At 43.3% G+C, this 21,216-nt stretch overlaps 1 protein-coding gene across 1 annotated transcript in view; it reads right to left on the reverse strand.

Moving 5' to 3' along the window:
• The window catches only part of LOC137380846 (broad substrate specificity ATP-binding cassette transporter ABCG2-like), a 208,091-nt gene that overhangs the window by 64,139 nt on the left and 122,736 nt on the right, over positions 1–21,216 (reverse strand). The window contains exon 11 of the mRNA XM_068053258.1: positions 15,921–16,045. Within this exon, the coding sequence (XP_067909359.1) occupies positions 15,921–16,045 (125 nt within the window). The remainder of the gene's footprint in view (positions 1–15,920; positions 16,046–21,216) is intronic.

Below are 21,216 nucleotides of genomic sequence, written 5' to 3' on the forward strand. Positions count from 1 at the left end.
TTACTTTCTGAGTGATCCACAGATGGATCTTTCTTGCTGAGTTTTTATTTTTCAGTGGAATGTACTTTTGTTAAAAAATTTCAAATTTTTCTTTATATGTTTCCTACTATTTATTTAGTGTCATGTCGAATATGGATGCACAGGGGAAGGTGAAAAGACTAACAAGGATGATACCAGAACTGAGAGGATATACTTATCAGGAACGGCTGTATAGGCTGGGGCTCTTTTCTCTAGAAAAGAGAAGGGTGATCTGATCTGATACAGGTCTTTAAAATTATGAAAGGTTTGATAGAATAGACATACAGAAGATGTTTCCAGATCAAAAGTAGAGGCCATGGATAGGAGGCATTCACCAATAAATCTGGTAGGGAATTCAGGGGAATCATCTGTTTCTGTCTATACATTTTATGCAATCTATGAATGACAGTATTTTTATTTTAGAGATACAGCACTGAAACAGGCCCTTCGGCCCACTGAGTCTGTGCCAACCAACAACCACCCATTTATACTAACCCTACAGTAATCCCATATTCCCTACCACCTACCTACACTAGGGGCAATTTACAACGGCCAATTTATCTACCACCTGCAAGTCTTTGGCTGTGGGAGGAAACCGGAGCACTCGGCGAAAACCCACATGGTCACAGGGAGGACTTGCAAATTCCACACAGGCAGTACCCAGAATTGAACCCGGGTCCTTGGAGCTGTGAGGCTGCGGTGCTAACCACTGTGCCACTCAAGTAGACTTAATTCTCATCATGCTCAGCCATTGCTGACTACCTAACAAATAAGCAAATGGAATGCTGAACTATATTGCCCCATCAGTAACATGCAAGCCTGAGCAATGAAGCTTAAACTGTGTAATGCTCTGGAAATGCTGCAATTCGAATACCATATTCAATTCTAGTCACTGAAGCATTCTAGTCCTGGAAGTAGTATAGCAACACTGATCCCTAGTGTCAGAGGATTGAGTTATGAAGAAAACTTAGAAAAACTTAAGATTGAATTTGAATTTTGGGTGACTGATTGTCGGTTGCATAGATTACATAAAATGTACAGACAGAAACAGATGATTCCCCTGAATTCCTTACCGGATTTATTGGTGAATGTCTCCTATCCATGGTCGATTTTGTGTCTGACTTACATTGGTAGCAAATGGGTACCCCAATGCAGTTTGCCAAATTGAGATCCACCGATCTTAGCACTCAGCTCAGCAGAAAGGTGAGTGTGGGCAGCCGGGGTGGGGCTGAATCGATCACAGTTGCAGAATCGGTCCTGGAACAGATCCATTGCCTCTTCAGCTGGCCCCACAAAAATATCAAACTTACCTTGACTGGGCCTCTTCTCATCTATCACCTGTGGAAATGATCAGAATGTGCATGGAGCATGCTTCAACCATTTCAAACCCAAAATTCTAGAACTTCCATTTGCATCTACCATTGCCAATTGCACCTACCACCTGAAACAGCTAGGTGCTTTGGATAGTGAGGTAGGCCACTTTAAAAATAACACCGGCCATATTGTCAAGGTTAAGGGGGCATAGTAAGACTACTCACCCCACTTTGAGGCCATTACGGCCCCATGAATGCCAGGCTATATGTTAAAATTGATCCCTTGGACTCTTTAGCCTTGAAAACAGGTGAATGAGAGGAATGAAAAAGATTAACCCCAAGCATTATTTCACATTAAACATAAGTACAGGGTAAAGGGACATAGGTGTAAAATTGTAAAAGGCAACAACAGAACTAATGCTCGGGCCACCTTTTCACACAAAGCATGATTACCACCTGGAATGATAAGGGAATGCGAAAAACATTCTGGAACCATTCATATGTTAAGAGGATTATAAGTTTTCATGGAAGGATGCGGTCCATGATGAGTGGAACATGAGGACCAGCTCAAATTGTGACTGTAGCCATCCAAGTCAGACCACCGCCTACATACTGAACTCTTGCCCTGGTGGCATCACAACCATTCATACTGCATCAGGTGAAGTCATTGAATATATTGTTAACCTCGGCATTGAACTATAACTGCTTTCCCAGCCATATGAATATGTATGGAAGAATGATTTGGATCTGTCAAATAGCCTTATTCATCTATACATGTGTTCATGCTGAAAATATTAGGAGGAAGAAAACACTGGTTAAAGGAAGTAATTTCACAGTTGTAAAATTATCAGAATTAATAACTTAAAGTAGGAAACAATGCAATTAATCTTTATTTAAATACAGGTAGTGTTGAGAGGAGTACATTGGAATTTACCAGGAATGAGATGAACACTAAGGAGCATAGTGATATTGATGAAAAATGGAAAGACAAGAACATTTATGAGAGAGAGTGAGATTGCAGACTAGAAATATAAGAAGAATTGCTTAATCATTTGACAAGCTTATGAAGATAGACTGGAGAAGTTGGGACTTTTTTTCTTAGAGAAGAGAAGCTGAGAGGTGACTTGATAGAGGTATTCAAAATCATGAGGGGTCTGTCTGGACAGAATAGGGTCATGCACGAGCCCACCTGCCAAGAATGAGGCACATATATTTCGCCACATGGACATTAAATTTTAAAATTGTTGCTGGGAAGAAAAGAAGGCCTATTATAAGGGGTTGCCAAGCCCCTTACATTTGCATAGTAACAGACAGGACTTGGAAAGGACAAGTACTCCAATTTAATCCACAATGGGCTTTTGATTACCAGACATTGAGGGTGGAGCAGCTCGCATTCCAGGTTAACTGCTAAGATGGCCGAATACACAAACGGACATGGTCACCACCGCCCCCCACCCCCCCCCCAAAGCACATGACTAACCTGCTGGGCAACCTGAGTTTTTGAATTTGAATTTGCCACAGAGAATTTGAACTCAGAAAGCTGTTTGCTCCTTGCCTGGACAAGACCTCTCGTGGCTAGCTTGCTGCCACCTCTCTCCTGCCTGCTCTCACCTTTCTCACAGAACTGAAACCCATTGAAGACATAGCAACCCCAAGAGAGAAAAGTCTCCTCAGTGAACAAGGTTTAAGAAGAATACTGTGCCCCAACGAAAAGCAAGACTGCCTTCAATCAAGGACTCTACAGCGAGCTCGAAGCACAGTAACAAACCCCCTTCAGAGATTGCTTCAAACTTTTTAACTTTATTTTTCTTCTACTCTTTTCTGTCTCTATTTGCATGTGCTTATCATGTATGTATGCTAGCATGGGGCATGGCGTGTATCTGTAGGCATTAACCGAATTAGAGTTTAAGTTTAAGTTTTAATACATTTCACTTTTCTTCTTTCAACCGAAGAAAGCCTGTTTGTGCTCATTTCTTTGCCTTATAATTGGAAAGCGGTGAACAGGGATTCACCAAGGGGGAGCTCAAAACACGGTGTGTTTAAAATTAAAACCCTGTTACAATAAGACCAGGTGAAGGCTGAAAAAGACCCCTAGACACCTTTCTCACCTGGTCGTAACAATAGATAGGGAGAAACTGTTCCCACTCGTGAAAGGATTGAGAACGAGAGGGCACAGATTTAAAGTAATTGGCAAGACAAGCAAAAGCGACATGAGGAAAAGCTTTTTCACGCAGAGAGTGGTTAAGGTCTGGAATGCACTGCCTGAGAATGTGGTGCAGGCAGGTTCTATTGTGGCATTCAAAAGGGAATTCGACTGTTATCTGAAAAGGAGGAATGTGCATGGTTACAGGGAGAAGGTGAGAGAGTTGCACTAGGTGAATTGCTCATTTGGAGAGCCGATGCAGACATGGTGGGCCGAATGGCCTCCTTCTGTGCTGTAATAACTCTGTGACTCTGTAAGCTTTGTCTAAATGCTATCCAGTTGTGTAAGAAACCTGTTTAAAGAGCCTATCTAAATATTGTAGCAGGGTTCACCTCTTGGGCAGACCTAGGTTTTATAAAGAGAGCTGTTCAGCAGAAAAATATTTGGAAGAAAAAAGGAAACCAAGCTTCTTGAAAACAGCATTAGCCAAAGAGGAGATGTAGGAGTTCTACCTGAAATCACAGGAGGCCAAACACGTCAATAGATGGAGGACTAAGATTGCAGTCAGATATTTCAAGCAGCAGCAGCAGGAGCAGAAAGGTCAGCAGCAGCAATGTCTTCCAGGTTTTCTTATGCATTATTGGAGGTGTTTCTGGCTGAAGTAGAGGCCACAAAAGCAAGACTTCTAAGTACGAGGGCAGAAAGCCTCAAAAATGAGTTGTACACGCTGTATGAATTAGTACTACCGCAAGAACTGCCACACAGTGCAGGAAGAAATTGAATCACCTCAAAAAAGTAGCAAACGTAAGTCTAGGCACTGGTGTCAAACCATTTTTTCTACCATTCATAATTACATTCACACACCTCCTTACCTGTTATACTCTTTGTTTGTCAGCATCTAGATGTCAGGGAAACTCATTAATCCCAAAGAAACTGTTTAAGCACTAACAACAACTCCTGTCACCCCACATGGCTGACATTCTAGTGCAATACTAAACTCCCAGAGATACCATCTTTTAGATGAGACATTAAACCAAGGTTCCATCTGCCCTCTCAGGTGGCATAGAAGACCCCATGGCAATATTAAAAGAAGAACAGGGGAGTTCGCCCCAGTGTCCTGGCTAATATTTATCCCTCAACCAACATCACTAAAAACAGATTATGTGGTCATTATCACTTTGCTATTTTTGGGAACATGCTATGTGCAAATTGGCTTCTGCGTTTTCCAACATTACAACAGTAACTACACTTCAAAAGTATTTAATTGCCTGTAAAATGCTTTAGGACATCCTGAGTTTGTGAAAGATAGCATATAAAATGGAAGTCTTTCACATAGTAAACAAGGACTTCTGCGAGTCTTCAAGGACACTTAATTTAAAGTGGCAATGCACCTGCTACTCTCATCATCATGTTGTGCATGCACTAATATGGAACAGCTGTCCATGCTTTCCCCTTTAAGGAATTTTTGCTAAATGTATTGGCATTGCTATGTTTTGAGGATGCACATAAAACTGAGACTATATATAAACTTTTGCCAACCTTCAGTTACCACCTTACCTCCAACCTTGCCATCTCTGACATAACTAAACAAGCTCTCCTGTGTTATTCAATGCGGTTACACCAAGGCGGGAGTTTTAACTTGCAGGAGCACGTGGGTTTCGGAATGTGTGGGGGATTAAAAGTGTGGAAATTGACACCATATCGGGAAGCTGGCTCCGACCCGCCAACTTCTGCATTTTACTGCATGGTATTTGGCTGAGTGCGAGCAACCGTTGGCAGAGGTGGGTTGTCAATTTCAAGGTGTTAATTGCTCAATTACAGTGATATTAACATGGCTTTTGCAATTGAACTGTTGGTGTACAAGTTTCTCAAACTTCCTGGAACTCGACAGAGAAAGTATGCCCAGGAACACAGGAACATTTGAGGGCTGGAGACATGACAGTTAAAGATGCTTGTAAGTACTGAAGCCTCACAGATGCTTTTTTGCCTGATTGTGTGAAAGGCTTTGTTCACAGTACTTGTGCTGAGATGTTACTTTCACAACTTTGTAGGTTTGTACATCTGATCATCTCCTTGGTGCTGTGATCTAGCAAATCAACATGGCTGCTGCTTATGCTGTTTTACATTGGACCTCAGATAAGGATTGAGATGACTAGCAGCATCAACAGCACCACCAACAGCAGCAGCAGCAGGAAGAGCACCAGCAGGAGCACAAACAGCAGAAGCAGCAACAACCTCCTCCCTGCAGACCTGATGCTTCACAGGAGGGAGAGTTGATGAGCCTTAGAAGTGCAGCTCACAGGAGGCCATACCTGCGACACGGGGCGGCACACTGGCGCAGTGGTTAGCACCGCAGCCTCACAGCTCCAGCGACCCGGGTTCAATTCTGGGTACTGCCTGTGTGGAGTTTGCAAGTTCTCCCTGTGTCTGCGTGGGTTTCCTCCGGGTGCTCCGGTTTCCTCCCACATGCCAAAGACTTACAGGTTGATAGGTAAATTGGCCATTATAAATTGCCCCTAGTATAGGTAGGTGGTAGGGGAATATAGGGACAGGTGGGGATGTGGTAGGAATATGGAATTAGTGTAGGATTAGTATAAATGGGTGGTTAATGGTCGGCACAGACTCGGTGGGCCGAAGGGCCTGTTTCAGTGCTGTATCGCTAATTAAAAAAAAATAAATAAATAAACTTCCTCGACATGTCAACAGTGCAGTGCCTCAGGAGGCTCAGGGTCTCGTGTCAAGTGGTGGCAGACATTTGCAGCCTGCGCAAACAAGACCTGCTGAAAAGTGGATCTGGTGGACATGCCTTACCAGTGGCTGTCAAAGTCACCACTGCCCTCAATTTCTTTGTCTCTAGCTCCTTCTAAGGATCTCACAGGTGGCAGTCCACAAATACATTAGGCAGGTGACTCATGGCTTGTTTGCCATAGTAGGCAACTATGTCAACTTTGCCACCAATGATGCCAGTTAGAATGAGCAGGTGCTTGGATTTGTGACTCTGGCCAGCTTCCCACAGGTGCAGGGTGTCACTGACTGCATGTGTGTAGCAATTAAGACACCCCTGAATCATTCAGGAGTATTCAGTAACTGCAAAGGTTTCAATTCCATGAACATGTAGCTGGTGTGAAACTATGGATAGATTCCCAGACAACTGCCACGATGCATTGGCCTTCCTAATCCCTTTGCACCTCGAAGCAGATTTATTAGCTGGCTGTTGGAGACAAGGGATACCCATTTAAAATGTGGCTAATGGCCACCTGTAAGGAATCCAACCAATGTGGGCCAGGAGCAATACAATGAAAGCCATATGACAAGCAGATGTGTCACTGAGCAAGCCCTTGGCATGATGAAGATGTGCTTCAGGTCTGATAGGGCCTTTCAATATGCACCAGCCTGGGCTGGAACATTCAGCACTTAGAAAATTTTCAAACATCAGGACTATTTCTGGGTCCCAATCCCACTTGTTGCAGCTGTGCACCTGCCGGCGAAATGTTACAGGAGGTGGCCAATTAGCAGGCTGCTTCCAATTCACCATCCTATTAGGAACAGTGGGCGGATTCTGGAAGTGGGAGATTGACACAACACAAGCCGTTGCTAGGGTGGCCAGTGAGAATGTTGCTGAGGCCCAAGCAGCAGGATCCGCAAGAACTCAATGAAGGCGTCATCTTTACCAGGGGAGTGGCTGCTGCTGCAACTGTCCCAGCATTGTTGGAGATCCTGACGCAATCCCAAGCCTCTGACTCGGGAACACTGCATCTTTGCCATTTTTTGCATGTGTCCATTTAAAATCCTTCAAATTAATCACATCTCCAAACTCTGCTGTGCAGCCACCTCCTTTGAGTTGCCAGGGTGTTGACACAAAGGAGGTGGGGGGGGGGGGGGGGGGGGAGGGGGAGGCAGTGCAATGTTCAGAATATTTCAATTCTGTGGTAAAATGAGTGCTAATTGGCTCATTAAATACCTTAATTGGATTCCCACCCTGCCTCCAGGAAAAGTGCAAGGAAGCGGGAATATGTTGGGGAGCTGGCCCAATGATTTTTTCTCTTGATTTTCCTAGCTCCCCGCCCACTTCCAAAGTCACCTCCATGCGGCTGGAAAAATTCTGCCTTGGATCTCCAAAATAGTTGTAGTGTGCTGCACAACATTGCACAGCAGCGAGGTTTGCATCTGCAGAAGGAACAAGGCACAGAGCACGGAGCCTCTTCAGATGATTCTGAGGAGGAGGAGGTGGAATGTGATGAGGCCAAAGCACACATTGATGGTCAAGATACCCTCACAGGCCCCTGTTGTTCGGCATCGATTCTTGTCTGAACATCATCACAAGGGAAAAGACCAACAACTAAAAATGGGGAACAAAGGGAAATTGTGAAAACAAATTATATTCGTGTGGTTCAAAAATTAAACAGAAACTTATCATTCTAACAATGTGGGCTGTATTTTCAAAATGGGGTCGGGAATCCAATGCCCTCAACTGTGTTATTATGCGATGCAGTCATTAAATATGAATGCCTTAGTTGAGCAGAAGGCAGGCTCAGCGCCAAATAGTGGTGCCAAACATCTTCAGAAGGCAACAGCTATCTGCAGAGCGTGAGCAACAAAGGCAGGTGGCTGCCATGATGGGGCCTACCGCTGCCTTTGCTGTAGAGAGCAGGCAGCTCCTTGAAGGGTCAGCAGAATAAAGAGGTGAGATGGCACTTCCAAAATTAAAAAAAAGTCCTGTGTTTGGCCTAGTGCAAGAACCTGTGGGCACAAAACATTTCAACTTCCAATAATAAAGTTTTCCCTCTGCCTGCTGTGAGCTCAACATCTGTGCACGATCGTGCAACAGACTGTCTGGGCTTGCCAAAATCCTAATTGAAAATTACAGTGTGGATCCTCCAGTCCCTTAATGAGCTCCTCCATGAGCTTAATTGGCCCTTAATTAGTTCCCTCCCTTCGCCCTCACAATGAAAATTGTGAACTGTCCTGGAGGCATCGGGTTCCGGAGACCACCTCTGGAACCGTGATTTTCAAATCATGTCGACACCCAGTCCCGCACCTGCTGGCATTCGAAAATCCAGTCCTGTATAACACATCCATGTGCATACCCTTGTGCAATGACAAATTTTTACTCTTTCTAGCATTTCTAAATGGAGCAACTCTGTGGATTCAGCAAAGCTGGAGGCAGATTGCTTAGATCCTTGTTCTAACTGCAAAGATCCTCTTAGCTGACATCCTCTGGGATTTGAAGCCCATGATGGCCCCTCCAAAGACTGCTCCACCTGAACCTGTGCAGGGGCAGACTTGGTCATCAAGACATGAGGCAGCATGTGGAGTACTGACTAAGGTTGGGGGGGGTGGTGGCATTCAATGGGTGAGAAGTGGAAGCACTTTGAGTTGAGTTCTCCCTCCTTCCGTGTCCCTTTTCACCGTCAACTCTTTCATAGCCCAGCTACACATCCATGCTAGCAATGAGCTGGAGAGCACTTTACTGTAGATCAATGGAACAATGAACAGCCAAGGCTAGGGTTTCATGATTCCTAGTTAAGTTGCCATTCATAGTATGCTAGCCATTGGGGAGGTCATGGTATGTCATGCAGTCCCCCCAACAGAGACGGCAGCAGGGAAGGCAGTATAACAAAATTCTCAGCAATTACAATATACTACACAGTCTTTTGATTACCGCATTTGATGCTTCATGCAGGTGGCACTTTTTCATGGACGATGACATCATCACAAAGGCCTGCAACATCATGCCACTTGTGCTTGGGTTGGATTCCTCCAATCTCTCTTGAGTGTACACAATTTGGCTGGAAAGCCTGCCAGTACATTGCACATTCTTCGTCGCTGCTTCAGAAGTATCCTCTTCATCGACTTCTCCCCAAGCTTCAGCAACTGTATCCAGCTCGGCAGAACTTGGAGCCTTCTGTGCCCTGCAATAAGATTGGTGGAAGAAAATAAAGGCATTTGAAATGTGGATGCTATTCAGTCCATAAAACAAATGAAGAGGTGTTTGAAATTGCAAAAGCAAAAAGAACTCTAAAAAGTGACATCCAGAAAATAAAACATCAGTATTTGTCATTTGCTGATCCTGTCCCCCGCATCTGTACTTGCTCAGTTGTGATGCATGAGTCACCAGGTGACCCTTACTGGTCCCACTGAAGTGTGAGTATCTGAGGCAGTGTATGGTCTGCATAAATCCTGTGACGGTGCACCCTCAGAGTGAATGACCTCCTTTGAGGAGTCGTCATCTTCCTCCTGCATCACCTTGAACATCGCTTGAAGACCCTGTGGGAGATCATCTGCTGCTGCTTGTAGCTACTCCTGCTAGGAGATCTGCTGTCATGGTATGTCATGCTCATCTATCCTGCGTCATCCTCACACGTCCATTGTAGCTCGTCTGCCACCACTCTGTGACGTCCATCATCCAACTCTGCCTAGGTTCCCCCTCTTTCTGTTGCCCTCCATTTTGCCCTCTAGAAGAGGTCTCTGTAGCTTTTCAGCTCTGATCAAATGGCCAAAATACTGATATTTTATTTTCTGGATGTCATTTTGCAATGTTCTTTTTGCTCTTGCAATTTGAAACACCTTTTTATTTCTCTTATGGTCTGTATAAGGAATTTTAAGCACACACTTAGCGCCCACATTTCAAAGGCCTTTATTTTCTTCCACCGATCTTTACTTACTGTTCAGGTTTCTAAGGCATACAGGAAAGTGGATAGAACGTAGCATCTTAGGAGCCTTCTTGTTGTTAACATATCCTTCACATTCACGAAATTACTTCTGGCTAACTCGATCCTTCTTCTGACTTCGGTATCGCATCTACCATCTTCTGTTATCATTTGTCCTAAATAGACAAACTTACCTACTTGTTCCAGTGTGACACCATCCACTTCAATCTTCACTCTAGTTTCTTCTAATGTATTCTTTCTAATTACCATTGTTTTTGTCCTTTTGATGTTCATACTCAATCCATATTCTAAACTTCTAGATTTTATTTGATCAATGATATTTTGTAGACTCTTCTGATTCTGCAAGTAGCGCTGTATCTTTGTTATGTTCTTGCGTCCAATTTTTACACCTGGAAGTACATCTAATTCTCTGAATATTTGTTCTGCGTACAGATCGAATAATTTTGACAACAGTACACAGCCTGTTGTATTCCTATCTTCACTTCAGCATATCTGATTGTCCATCTTCTAGCCTGATGCTCACTATTTGGTCCCAATAGAGGCTCTGGATAAATATGTCAATATTTACTGTCAATGTCACTTTTCAGCAACACATCCATTAGCTTTTGGTGATAAACATGATCAAATGCTTTGTCATAATCTGTAAAGCATATACAAATGTTCTTGTTTACCTCGCGATATTTATCGAAGATTGTTCTTAGGTTAAACATTCCCCCTCCTGTTCCTAATCCAGGTCTAAATCCAGACTGTGCTTCACCAATTTCTGCTTCAAATGTGTTATTATTTCTTTCTATTGTGATTTTCAAGATCACTTTAATGAGATGACTCATTAAGCTTATAGATCTATACTGATTGCACTCCATTACTTTAGGTTTCTTAGGTATCTTGATTAATGAATGTCTCAAGTCACATGGAATGTATACTTTGGTATATATTTGATCACAAATTTCTGTTATCACTCCTAATTCTGTTTCTTCAAGGGCTTTTAGATGTTCTGTTGTTACTGCATCTATGCCTGGAGCTTTTCCTGTACTCATCAATTTCAAAGCATTTTTTATCTCTGATATCATAATGTTCGGTCCTTCCTTTGTCTGGAGCTTGAGGACTCCCTCAATTTGCATCACCATACAATTCGCTTTCCTATTTTGTCCATCTTTTTGCTACTACATCCCTTTCAAACAATATTTTACCTTCTTTGTCTTTTATGCACCCATTCTGCTGTGATCGCTTTCTTTCTATCTGTTAAAGATTTCATTCACCTTCTGGTGCATAACTTTCATTTTGTGACTTCTTTCCACCTCCAATAGAATCATAGAAAGTTTATGGCACAGAAAGAGGCCACTTGGCCCACTGTGTCTGCGCCAGCCGAAAAATGAGCCATCCAGCCTAATCCCACTTTCCAGCATTTGGTTCGTAGCTCTGCAGGTTATGGCACTTGCGGTGCATATCCAAACACCTTTAAAATGAATTGAGGGTTTCTGCCTCTACTATCTTTTCGGGCAGTGAGTTCCAGACCCCCACCACTCTCTGGGTAAAAAAAAATTCCTCATCTCCCCTCTAATCTTTCTATCAACCACTTTAAATCTTAAGTATTGCTGAAACCAGAGACATTTTGTCAAAGGTTTTCATGTTGCACTCATCAGGACAATTTGCAAGAATACCAACGTAAGGGAAAACAACAATTTATACTGTATGAGAAGCGAGTGCTGATTGGTTGGCAAGTGGACTCTGATTGGTGGAGGCATTGCTGTGGAGAATGTGCCAGTTTATGGTGACTGACAGTTAACAGACAAGCTTTGTTTGAAATTTAAACCAGGCAGCTTGACTCTGATTGGTCAAGGCATTGCCTGCGGAATGAACCAACAAATGGCTGTCACTTATTTTGTTTAGTTGAAACAGGTGCAATGTGTGTACATGTTCTTATGCTCTGTCTGCAAAGAACAGGGCCCTGTGTATTAATATATGTAGCTTCCAGTATGCGCAAATGCGCCAAACTGTGAGCCCAACTGACAATCATAAATTGCTTGTCGGCGTAATTCTTAGCACGCCGAGGATTATTTAGCAAATGTTGTCAAATCACGGAATCACATCTAATGTTGGACACTGTGTTTTGAGTTTTGCAAGCCTGGGCTGGTTGGGTATGATCTGTACCTTTCCTGTTGTGAACAGCGGAAGAGACATGCTGTTTGATACGATCCGCCAGTCTTTGGGACGTACGGCCTATATACCCAGCATCACGCTTTAAATCTATGCCCCCTAGTCACTGACCTCTGCTAAAGTAAATAGACCCTTCACTCCCACTCTATCCAGGCCCCTCACAATTTTGTACATTTCAATCAAATCTCCCTTCAGTCTTCTCTGTTCCAAGGAGAACAACCCCAGCCTATCCAATCTTTCCCCATAGCTGCATTTTTCCAGTCCTGGCAAGATTCTTGTAAATCTCCACTGTACCCTCTCTAGTGCAATTAAATCCTTTCTGTAATGAGGTGACCAGAACTGCACACAGTATTTATGTTGTGGCCGAACCAATGATACTTCTTCACACATCTCATTATACCATTTCTCTTCAGCTTGCCTACATGCATTCTTTAGTTTCTTTTCAATTTCATCATTCTGAGGTGTATTTCTTTTCTTTCCCCTTTCTATCATCATTGCTAATATCTTATCTGTCATCCACTCCTTGTCTCTTTATCTTTTCCGTTTTGGTAAATATTTCCTTTGCAGCATGTTGTCTACTGTCTTTCATGTTTTCCTATTTGTTTCCTACTTCTTGTTCTGAGACCTCTTGTTTATTCTGTTTCCTTAATCCTGAGATATTCATACTTTTTATTTTCAGCATCAAGATAAGAATGTTCTAAGTAATCATTATGCACATGATCATATTTCACTCGCTGCTGACAACAAGTTGGCAGTCTTATAGTCAACTCTGTCACTAGGTAGCTGCGAGATCTCATCGCCCCATCTAGAATGGTCAAACACGCCGAGAGTCTGCTGATGTCTAGCATTGCCTCCTCTGCAGCTGTCAGTTGTGAGATGGCTGGAGGGCCACCTCTGCCTTACCGTCGTGTTCTGTGATCTCCTCTCCTACAAGAAGAATAGGCAAGGAGAATGGGCAGACAAGTAGCAGATAGAATTTAATACGGAAAAGTGTGAGATGATGCATTTTGGTAGAAGGGATATGCAGAGGCAATATAGACAGAACAGCACAGTTCTAAAGAGTGTACAGGGACAGAGGGACCTGGGGGTTCACATGCATAGATCTTTGAAAGCAGCAGGATATATTGAGAGAGTAGTTAGCAAAGCATATAGGATTTTGGGCTTCATAAATAGAGGTTAATGTTACAGTGATCTGTCTAAGGGCAGGTCAGTGACTGGTAATTCTGTGGTGAGTAACCCACCTCCTGTTCCCCAAAGCCTGTCCACCAGCTACAAGGCACAAGTCAGGAGTGTGATGCAATTCTTTCTGCTTGACTGGATGAGTGCAACTCCAACCACACTCTGGAAGCTTGACACCATCCTGGACAAAGCAGCCTGCTTGACTGGCACCCCATCCACCACCTTAAATATACACTCTCTCTATCACCGATGCACAGTGGCAGCAGCGTGTACCATTTTCAAGATGCACTACAGGAACTCACCAAGTTTCCTTCGACAGTACCTTCCAAACCTGAGACCTCTACCACCTAGAAGGACAAGGGCAGCTGATGCATGGGAACACCACCACTTGCAAGCTCCCCTCCAAGCCACACAGTACCCTGACTTGGAGCTATATCGCCGTTCCTTCACTGTCGCTGGGTCAAATTCCTGGAACTCCCTTCCTAACAGCACTGTGGGTGTACCTACCTCACATGGACTGCAGTGGTTCAAGAAGACTGCTCAGCACCATCTTCTCAAGGACAATTAGGGATGGGCAATAAATGCAGGCCTAGCCAGCGACACCCACATCCCATGAATGAATGAAAAAAAAGGATGCTCAGAGGCAGCTGGCAGCTATAACAGGGCTTGCCATTGCCTTACAGAATGGGGCAAGCAGATTATCAGAGGGCCAGCAGCATCACTATGCCTACAAGCGGCCAAATGGAAGGTACTTGACTCGCTCTTTTTGAATCACCCTTTTTTCACTCACCTTTACTTATCAGCAACAGCACTTAATGGCTCCCTGCAGTGACATGTGAGCACTAACATGGCCCAGTCACTGCATTCTCCCAGTTCTTGCCGATTGAAAATTTCAAACTGCTTCTGTGAAGCCTTTTAATCAGCTCAGTAACAATCTCAATTGCCACTTAACTGGAGGCATGCGGGTTTCCTGTTCTCCCCTCCCACCTGCCTGCCCTTTGAAAATTGCTTCGTGTTCCGGAGGCATTGGGATCCAGTAATGCCTTCCAGGAACATGATTTTTGATGCCCACACCTGTGTTCGCCCCCTAGGCAAATTGAAAATTCAGCCATATGACTCTATAAAAGGCCCATGACTGAGAGTAATGGTATGTGTTGATGGATGGAGGGCATTTGTTGAGGGTGACTCTGAGGGAAAGGCATGATATTGCCTAAGGATGAGGGTGAGTGTCAGTGGTGGATGGATAGACAGGAATGTGAGGAAGTGCATAGACAAAGAGGGATCAGTACACCTGCAAAGGCTCACCAATGACTTGTACACTATAATGCCACCTTAAATAGGATTCATGAAACGCTAGGCTGTTCATTGCTGCATTGATCTGCAGCAAAGTGCTCACCAGTTCATTGCTAGCAGGGACATATGGATGGGCCATTAAAGGTATGATGGTGAAAGCGGCCATGGAAATGGAAACTCAGCTCAAAGTGCTTTCATTTCTCATCTGTTGAAACCACCCCTCCTTCCCCCAGCCCCCACCTCAGTCAGTACCTGAAATGCTGCCTCATATCCTGATGGCCAAGTCTGCCCCTGCACAGGTGCAGGTGGAGCACGCTTAGCAGTGTTGTTATGGGCTCCAAAACCCAGAAGACATCAGCTAAGAGGATCTAAGCACCCTGCCTCTACCTTTGCTGAAGTCACAGGGGTTGCTCCATGTAGAAGTGCTCGAAAAAGTAAAAATTTGTTGTTGCACAAGGGTATGCACATGGGTGTGTTACACAACGTTAGAATGTTAAGTTTCTGTTTAATTTTTAAGCCATAAATATTATTTGTTTCCAACACTTTGCTGTGTTGGCCATTTTTGGTTGCTGTCTGGTGTGGGGAGTGATGTTGTGATGGCGTAGGCTTGAGAAGGTAGAGTGACGGGGTCAGCGAGATATGCACATCAGGGTATAGGTGAATGTGCCACTATACTCACCTTTCCTTCCCTGCTTAGGCCATTTCTTTCAGCACTGAATCCAGGATGCATGATTGGGAAATCTGAAAATGATATGTTATTGCAGTGGCTGGGTTAAAAAGCCATTGACAAACATGCTGCAGTTACTTTAAGGTTTCCCGCACGCTAGCGGAACTCCCACTTCCAGCACATCACAAAGTAAAAATCAAGCCTAAAACCTCACTTGATGGAAGCAGAGATTGGAGAATCAGATACACACACCACTCCCAGTTGTTAAAATTAATGACAAGAAAAGTGGGTGTATCAAAATTGTGCTGACCTCTGTATGTGATTCTCTGATCCTTATGTCAAGTATGGATCTTTACTGAGAGCATAGCGTCACAGAACATACTCTTGTATACAGACTTGGAATAACATCAGCGCACAGAAGATGATAATTTTACACAAATGCTAATTACTTAAAAGACATTTGTATATTTTATATTTACCAACCATCCAATAGGTTATGCATGAAAAGATAACTGCGGGCACAGTTCGTATGGGTAATAGATCCCCTATTATTGTTGCTAAGAAGTATGCTGAAATCCTGTAATATCCACTGATGTATTCATGACTAGGAAAGGAAAGAATTGTATGAGTAAAATAAAAAAAATTATTCAATGAAATTATGTAGTTTTCTGTCATTTCTTTTACCATAATTTATTAATCATGTGACCTAAAATTACACATAGTTAACACCATATATTTGGTCTACCATTTGGCTTTGCACAACTTTAAGCGAATACACCTATTTTGTCCAAATTGGTGCTTTCAATACCCTTCCTCTGATTTACAGTAACACGAGTCATTATACAAATTACAGGAACAAAGCATTGTGTCATTCCCATTATCACCAGCAGTTTTGACATTTACTGCATATATTGGTCATGAACAGAAAGAGCCAAACTCAGGAACAGGAAAAAAATATCTTTATAATCTGGGTCCTGCTGTTGGACAAAGATCCATCCCATTTATACAGAGAAGAGGAGAAGGATATTGGCAGGGTTTTCCCCTCAGAAATATTAACCAAGTAGCAGGGCTAATGCAAATTTATGTCCTATATTTCCTCGTCTTTCATAGACACAGTTAATTACCAGTTTTTGCAGATCTGCCATAAATATAAGACAGTCAGTAATAAATCTAACAAGGAATTCAGGAGAAACTTCTTAGAGAGTAATGAGAAAGTGGAACTCACTACTGTATGAGGCGAATAGCATAGATGCATTTAAAGGGAAGCTAGATAAGTATAAGAGGGAGAAAAAATAGAAGGATATGTTGATAAGGTGAGATGAAGTTCTCCCTATGTCTGCGTGGGTTTTCGCCAGGGGCTCTGGTTTCCTCCCACAGCCAAAGACTTGCAGGTTGATAGGTAAATTGGCCATTGTAAATTGCCCCTAGTGTAGGTAGGTGGTAGGAGAATGGTGGGGATGTGGTAGAGAATATGGGATTAATGTAGGATTAGTATAAATGGGTTGTTGTTGGTCGGCACAGACTCGGTGGGCCGAAGGGCCTGTTTCAGTGCTGTATCTCTAAATAAATAAATATCAGCTCTGGAGCCTGGGCTACCTCACCTTGGTGGAGTTCATTGTTCTCAGTCATGAAAATAACATCAGCACTGTCTGGATCAGGCAGGTAACAGAGGAAAGAAATTAAAAGGTGCTAAGTGCTGACCATCCAGCAGGATGGCTTTAGGAGATGTGGTCATGATATTTCGATAAGGATCATCATAAAAAGGACAAGATTGAAGGGTTTGGCGCTGCAGTTCTGTGAAGGACAGGGACTGCTCATCTCAGGTCAAGGCCTACAATCAACATTGATAATCACCAGCCATGTGGTTGATTTTAAGTTTTGTAAGTCAAATCTTGAAGGGGTTTGTACTGTCGGGGCTGCAGTCAGATGAAGGGTTGAAGTTGGTCATCTTGACTCAGGACCTACACCAGGACTGACCGGCCGTGTGGGTGACTGTAAGTGTTTTCAGCCAAATCGTAGTGACCTTGGTCTGAGGGATTGGGACAAAAACATAGTGTTTTTGCCCGTATTTGCGGTCAGCCAATTCGTAGCTATATTGGTCTGAGGGTTTGGGACAAAGCGGAATGTTTTGCCCGTATTTGTGGTTCAGCCAAATCATAGTGATCTTGGTCTGAGGGTTTTAGGACAAAAGCGTAGTGTGTTTGCCTGAAATTTGTAAATTTGAGCCAAGTCATAGTTTGTTTTGGGTAACTGGGAACAATGGTCAAATCGCTGAAGGGTTCAGCTGGGAATTGGGGTGTCAATTTTAAGTTACTACAGGAGGCTTTGTACTGAGGACAGTTTTGTTTTATTTCTGTTTCAACTAACCATAGAGGTGTCTGTATTAGGGATATTATTGGATTCAATAAAACAACAATTCATGGTTAAGCCAAACTCTGTGTCGTGTGCAATTTTGTTCTTGTAATTCCTAAAGTCCAAGAACTGTAGTTAGGGGGTACGGGAACAGAACTTCTTACACTCTCAAGGACCCTCAAATCCTTCCTAAAATGTTGTGACCAGAAGTGGATGCAACACTCCAGTTGGGGGCCTAACCAGAGCTTTATAAAGGTTCAGCATAACTTCCCTGTTTTTGTACTCTATGCCTCTATTTATGAAGTCCAAGATTTGATAGCTTTGCTACCCACTCTCTCAATACGTCCTGCCACCTGCAAAGATCGATGCACATACACCTCCAGGTCCCTCTGTTCCTGCACACTCTTCAGAACTGCACCATTAAGTCTATATTGCCTCACCCTATCCCTTCTGTCAAAATATATCAACCTCACACTTGCCTGTATTAAATTTCATCTGCCAATTGTCTACCCATTCTGCTAGCTTAGCTATGTCCTGTTGCAGGTGTTTCATATCATCCTCACGGTTTGCTACTCCTCCAAGTTTGGTACCATCGGCAAATTTTGAAATTCTACTCTGTATTCCAAGATCCAAGTCATATATATATAGCAAAAATAAAATGTGGTCCTAGCAATGACCCTTGGACTACACCACTGTCTACCATCCCCCAGTCTGAAAAACAACCACTTACCACGACTTGCTGTTTTCTGTCCTTAAGCCAAATTTTTTATCCAATTGGACACTGACCCTCCTATTCCATGGACCTCAATTTTGTTCACCAGCCTTTTATGTGGTACTTTAGAAAACACTTTCTTAAAATCCATATAGACAATATTCATTGCATTCCGTTCATCAACCTGTCTGTTACTTCATCAAAAAATTCAATTAGATTAGCCAAGCATGATCTGCCTTTTACAAATCTTTGCTGGCTATCCTTAATTAACTAAAACCTCTCCAAGTGCCTGTCGATTTTTTCCCCCTGATTATTGTTTGTAAAACCTTACCCACCACAGATGTTAAACTAGCTGGCCTGCAGTTGCTTGGACTATCCTTCCACCCTTTCCTAAAAAAGGGTGTCACATCTGCCATTCTCCAATCCTCTGGCACCTCCCTCTTGTCTACGAAAGATTGGAAGATTATAGCAGGCCCTTCCGTTATTTCTATCCCCACTTCCTTTTGCAACCTGAAATGCAAGACATCCGGACCAGGTGACTTATCTACCCTTAGCATAGCCAACCTTTCCAGTACCTCCTCCCACTCAATTCTTATCCTATCCATTGCCTCTACTCTCTCTGCTTCTACCAATATTTTGTCAGATTCCTCTTCCTTAGTAAACACTGATATAAAGTACTCATTAAGTATGCCCTGTGCCTCCGAGCATATATTACCCTCTCTGTCCTTAATAGGCCCGCTCCACCTCTTACTACCTGCTTACTATTTACATGCCGGTTGAGGATTTTTGGGTTCCCTTTTATGTTGACTGCCATTCTATTCTCACATTCTATCTTTGCCAGTCTTATCTTTCTCATCATCTCCCCTCTCAACTTATTGTACTTGGCCTGGTTCTCACTTGAGGAATTCACCTGACATACATCATGCACCCTCCTTTTTTGTTTCATCATAATCGCTATCTCCCTCGTCATCCAAGAGCCCTGTTTTTGGTTCCCCTACTTTTCCCCCTTGTTGGAATGTACCTAGCCTGTACCTGAAGATCTCTCCCTTAAAGATTATGTTAAGGAAGAAAAGAGAAGAGGGGTAGCAGTATTAAGGAGAACATTACAGTGCTGGAGAGAGAGGATGTCCTAGAGGGGTCAATGACAGAATTTATTTGGTTCGAGCTAAGAAACAATAGAGGTACCATTACATTTCTGGGTGTATTTTATAGGCTACCAACTAGTTGGAAAGATGTGGAGGAACAAATTTGCAAGGAGATTACAGAGAGGTGAAAGAATATAGAGTAGTTATAATGGGGAACTTTAGTTATCCTAATATAGACTGGGATAGCAATTGCGTGAAGGGCAGAGAGGGGAAACAGTTTCCAGAGGAGAAGTTTTTACATCAGTATGCTTCCAGTCCAACGAGGAAGAAGGCATTGCTGGATCTGGTTCTGTGGAATGAGGTGGTTCAAGTGAATCAAGTGTTAGTAGAGGAACATTTAGGGGACAGTGAATTTAGTATCATAAGGTTTAGGTTGGCTATGGAAAAGGGCAAGGAGCAATCCAGAGTAAAAATAATTCATTGGAGGAGGGCCAATGCCAATGGGGTGAGAACAGGTCTGGCGCAGGAAAATTGGAATCAGAGACTGGCAGGCAAAATTGGAACAGAACAATGGGCTACAGTTAAAGAGGAGATAGTTCGGGTACAGTCAAGGTACATTTCCATGAGGGAGAAAGGTAGGACAAACAGATCCTGAGCTCCTGGATGACGAAAAGACAAAGACTAAGATGAAGCAGAAAAAGGGTGTATATGACAGATGTCAGTCGTATAATACAACTGAAAAGCTGGCTGAATATAGAAGGTTCAGTGGGAAGTGAAAAAAAATCGGAGCAGCAAAGAGAGTATGAGAAAAAACTGCAGCTAACATGAGGGAATCCAAAGTCTTCAATAGGCATAAAAACAGTAAAAGGGTGGTAAAAGGAGGAGTGGGGGGGCGATTAGGGACATAAAATGGGATTTACGCATGGAGGCAGGGTACTAAATAAGTACTTTGCATTTGTCTTTATCAAGGAAGAAGATACTGCCCAAGTCATGATGAAAGGGAAGGGGGTTAGATTCGAGATACAGCACTGAAACAGGCCCTTCGGCCCACCGAGTCTGTGCCGAACATCAACCACCCATTTATACCAATCCTACACTAATCCCATATTCCTACCAAACATCCCCACCTGTCCCTACATTCCCTACCACCTACCTATACTAGTGACAATTTATAATGGTCAATTTACCTATCAACCTGCAAGTCTTTTGGCTAGTGGGAGGAAACCGGAGCATCCGGAGAAAACCCACGCAGACACAGGGAGAACTTGCAAACTCCACACAGGCAGTACCCGGAATCGAACCCGGGTCCCTGGAGCTGTGAGGCTGCGGTGCTAACCACTGCGCCACTGTGCAGGTGGTTGAGATACTGGATGGGGTAAAATTGATAAAGAGGAGATATTAGAAAGGCTGGCTGTATTTAAAGTTGATAAGTCACCAGGACTGGATGAGATGCATCCAAGGATACTGAGGGAAGTAAGGGTGGAAATTATGGAGACACTGGACATAATCTTCCAATCCTTCTTCGATGTAGGAGTGGTGCCAGAGGACTGGAGAATTCCAAAAAAGGCTCTAAGGATAAGCCCAGCAATTACAGGCCAGCCAGTTTAACCTCGATAGTAGGAAAGC

The sequence above is a fragment of the Heterodontus francisci genome, chromosome 20 (assembly GCF_036365525.1).
Source record: "Heterodontus francisci isolate sHetFra1 chromosome 20, sHetFra1.hap1, whole genome shotgun sequence".
Classification (NCBI taxonomy): Eukaryota; Metazoa; Chordata; class Chondrichthyes; order Heterodontiformes; family Heterodontidae; genus Heterodontus; species Heterodontus francisci.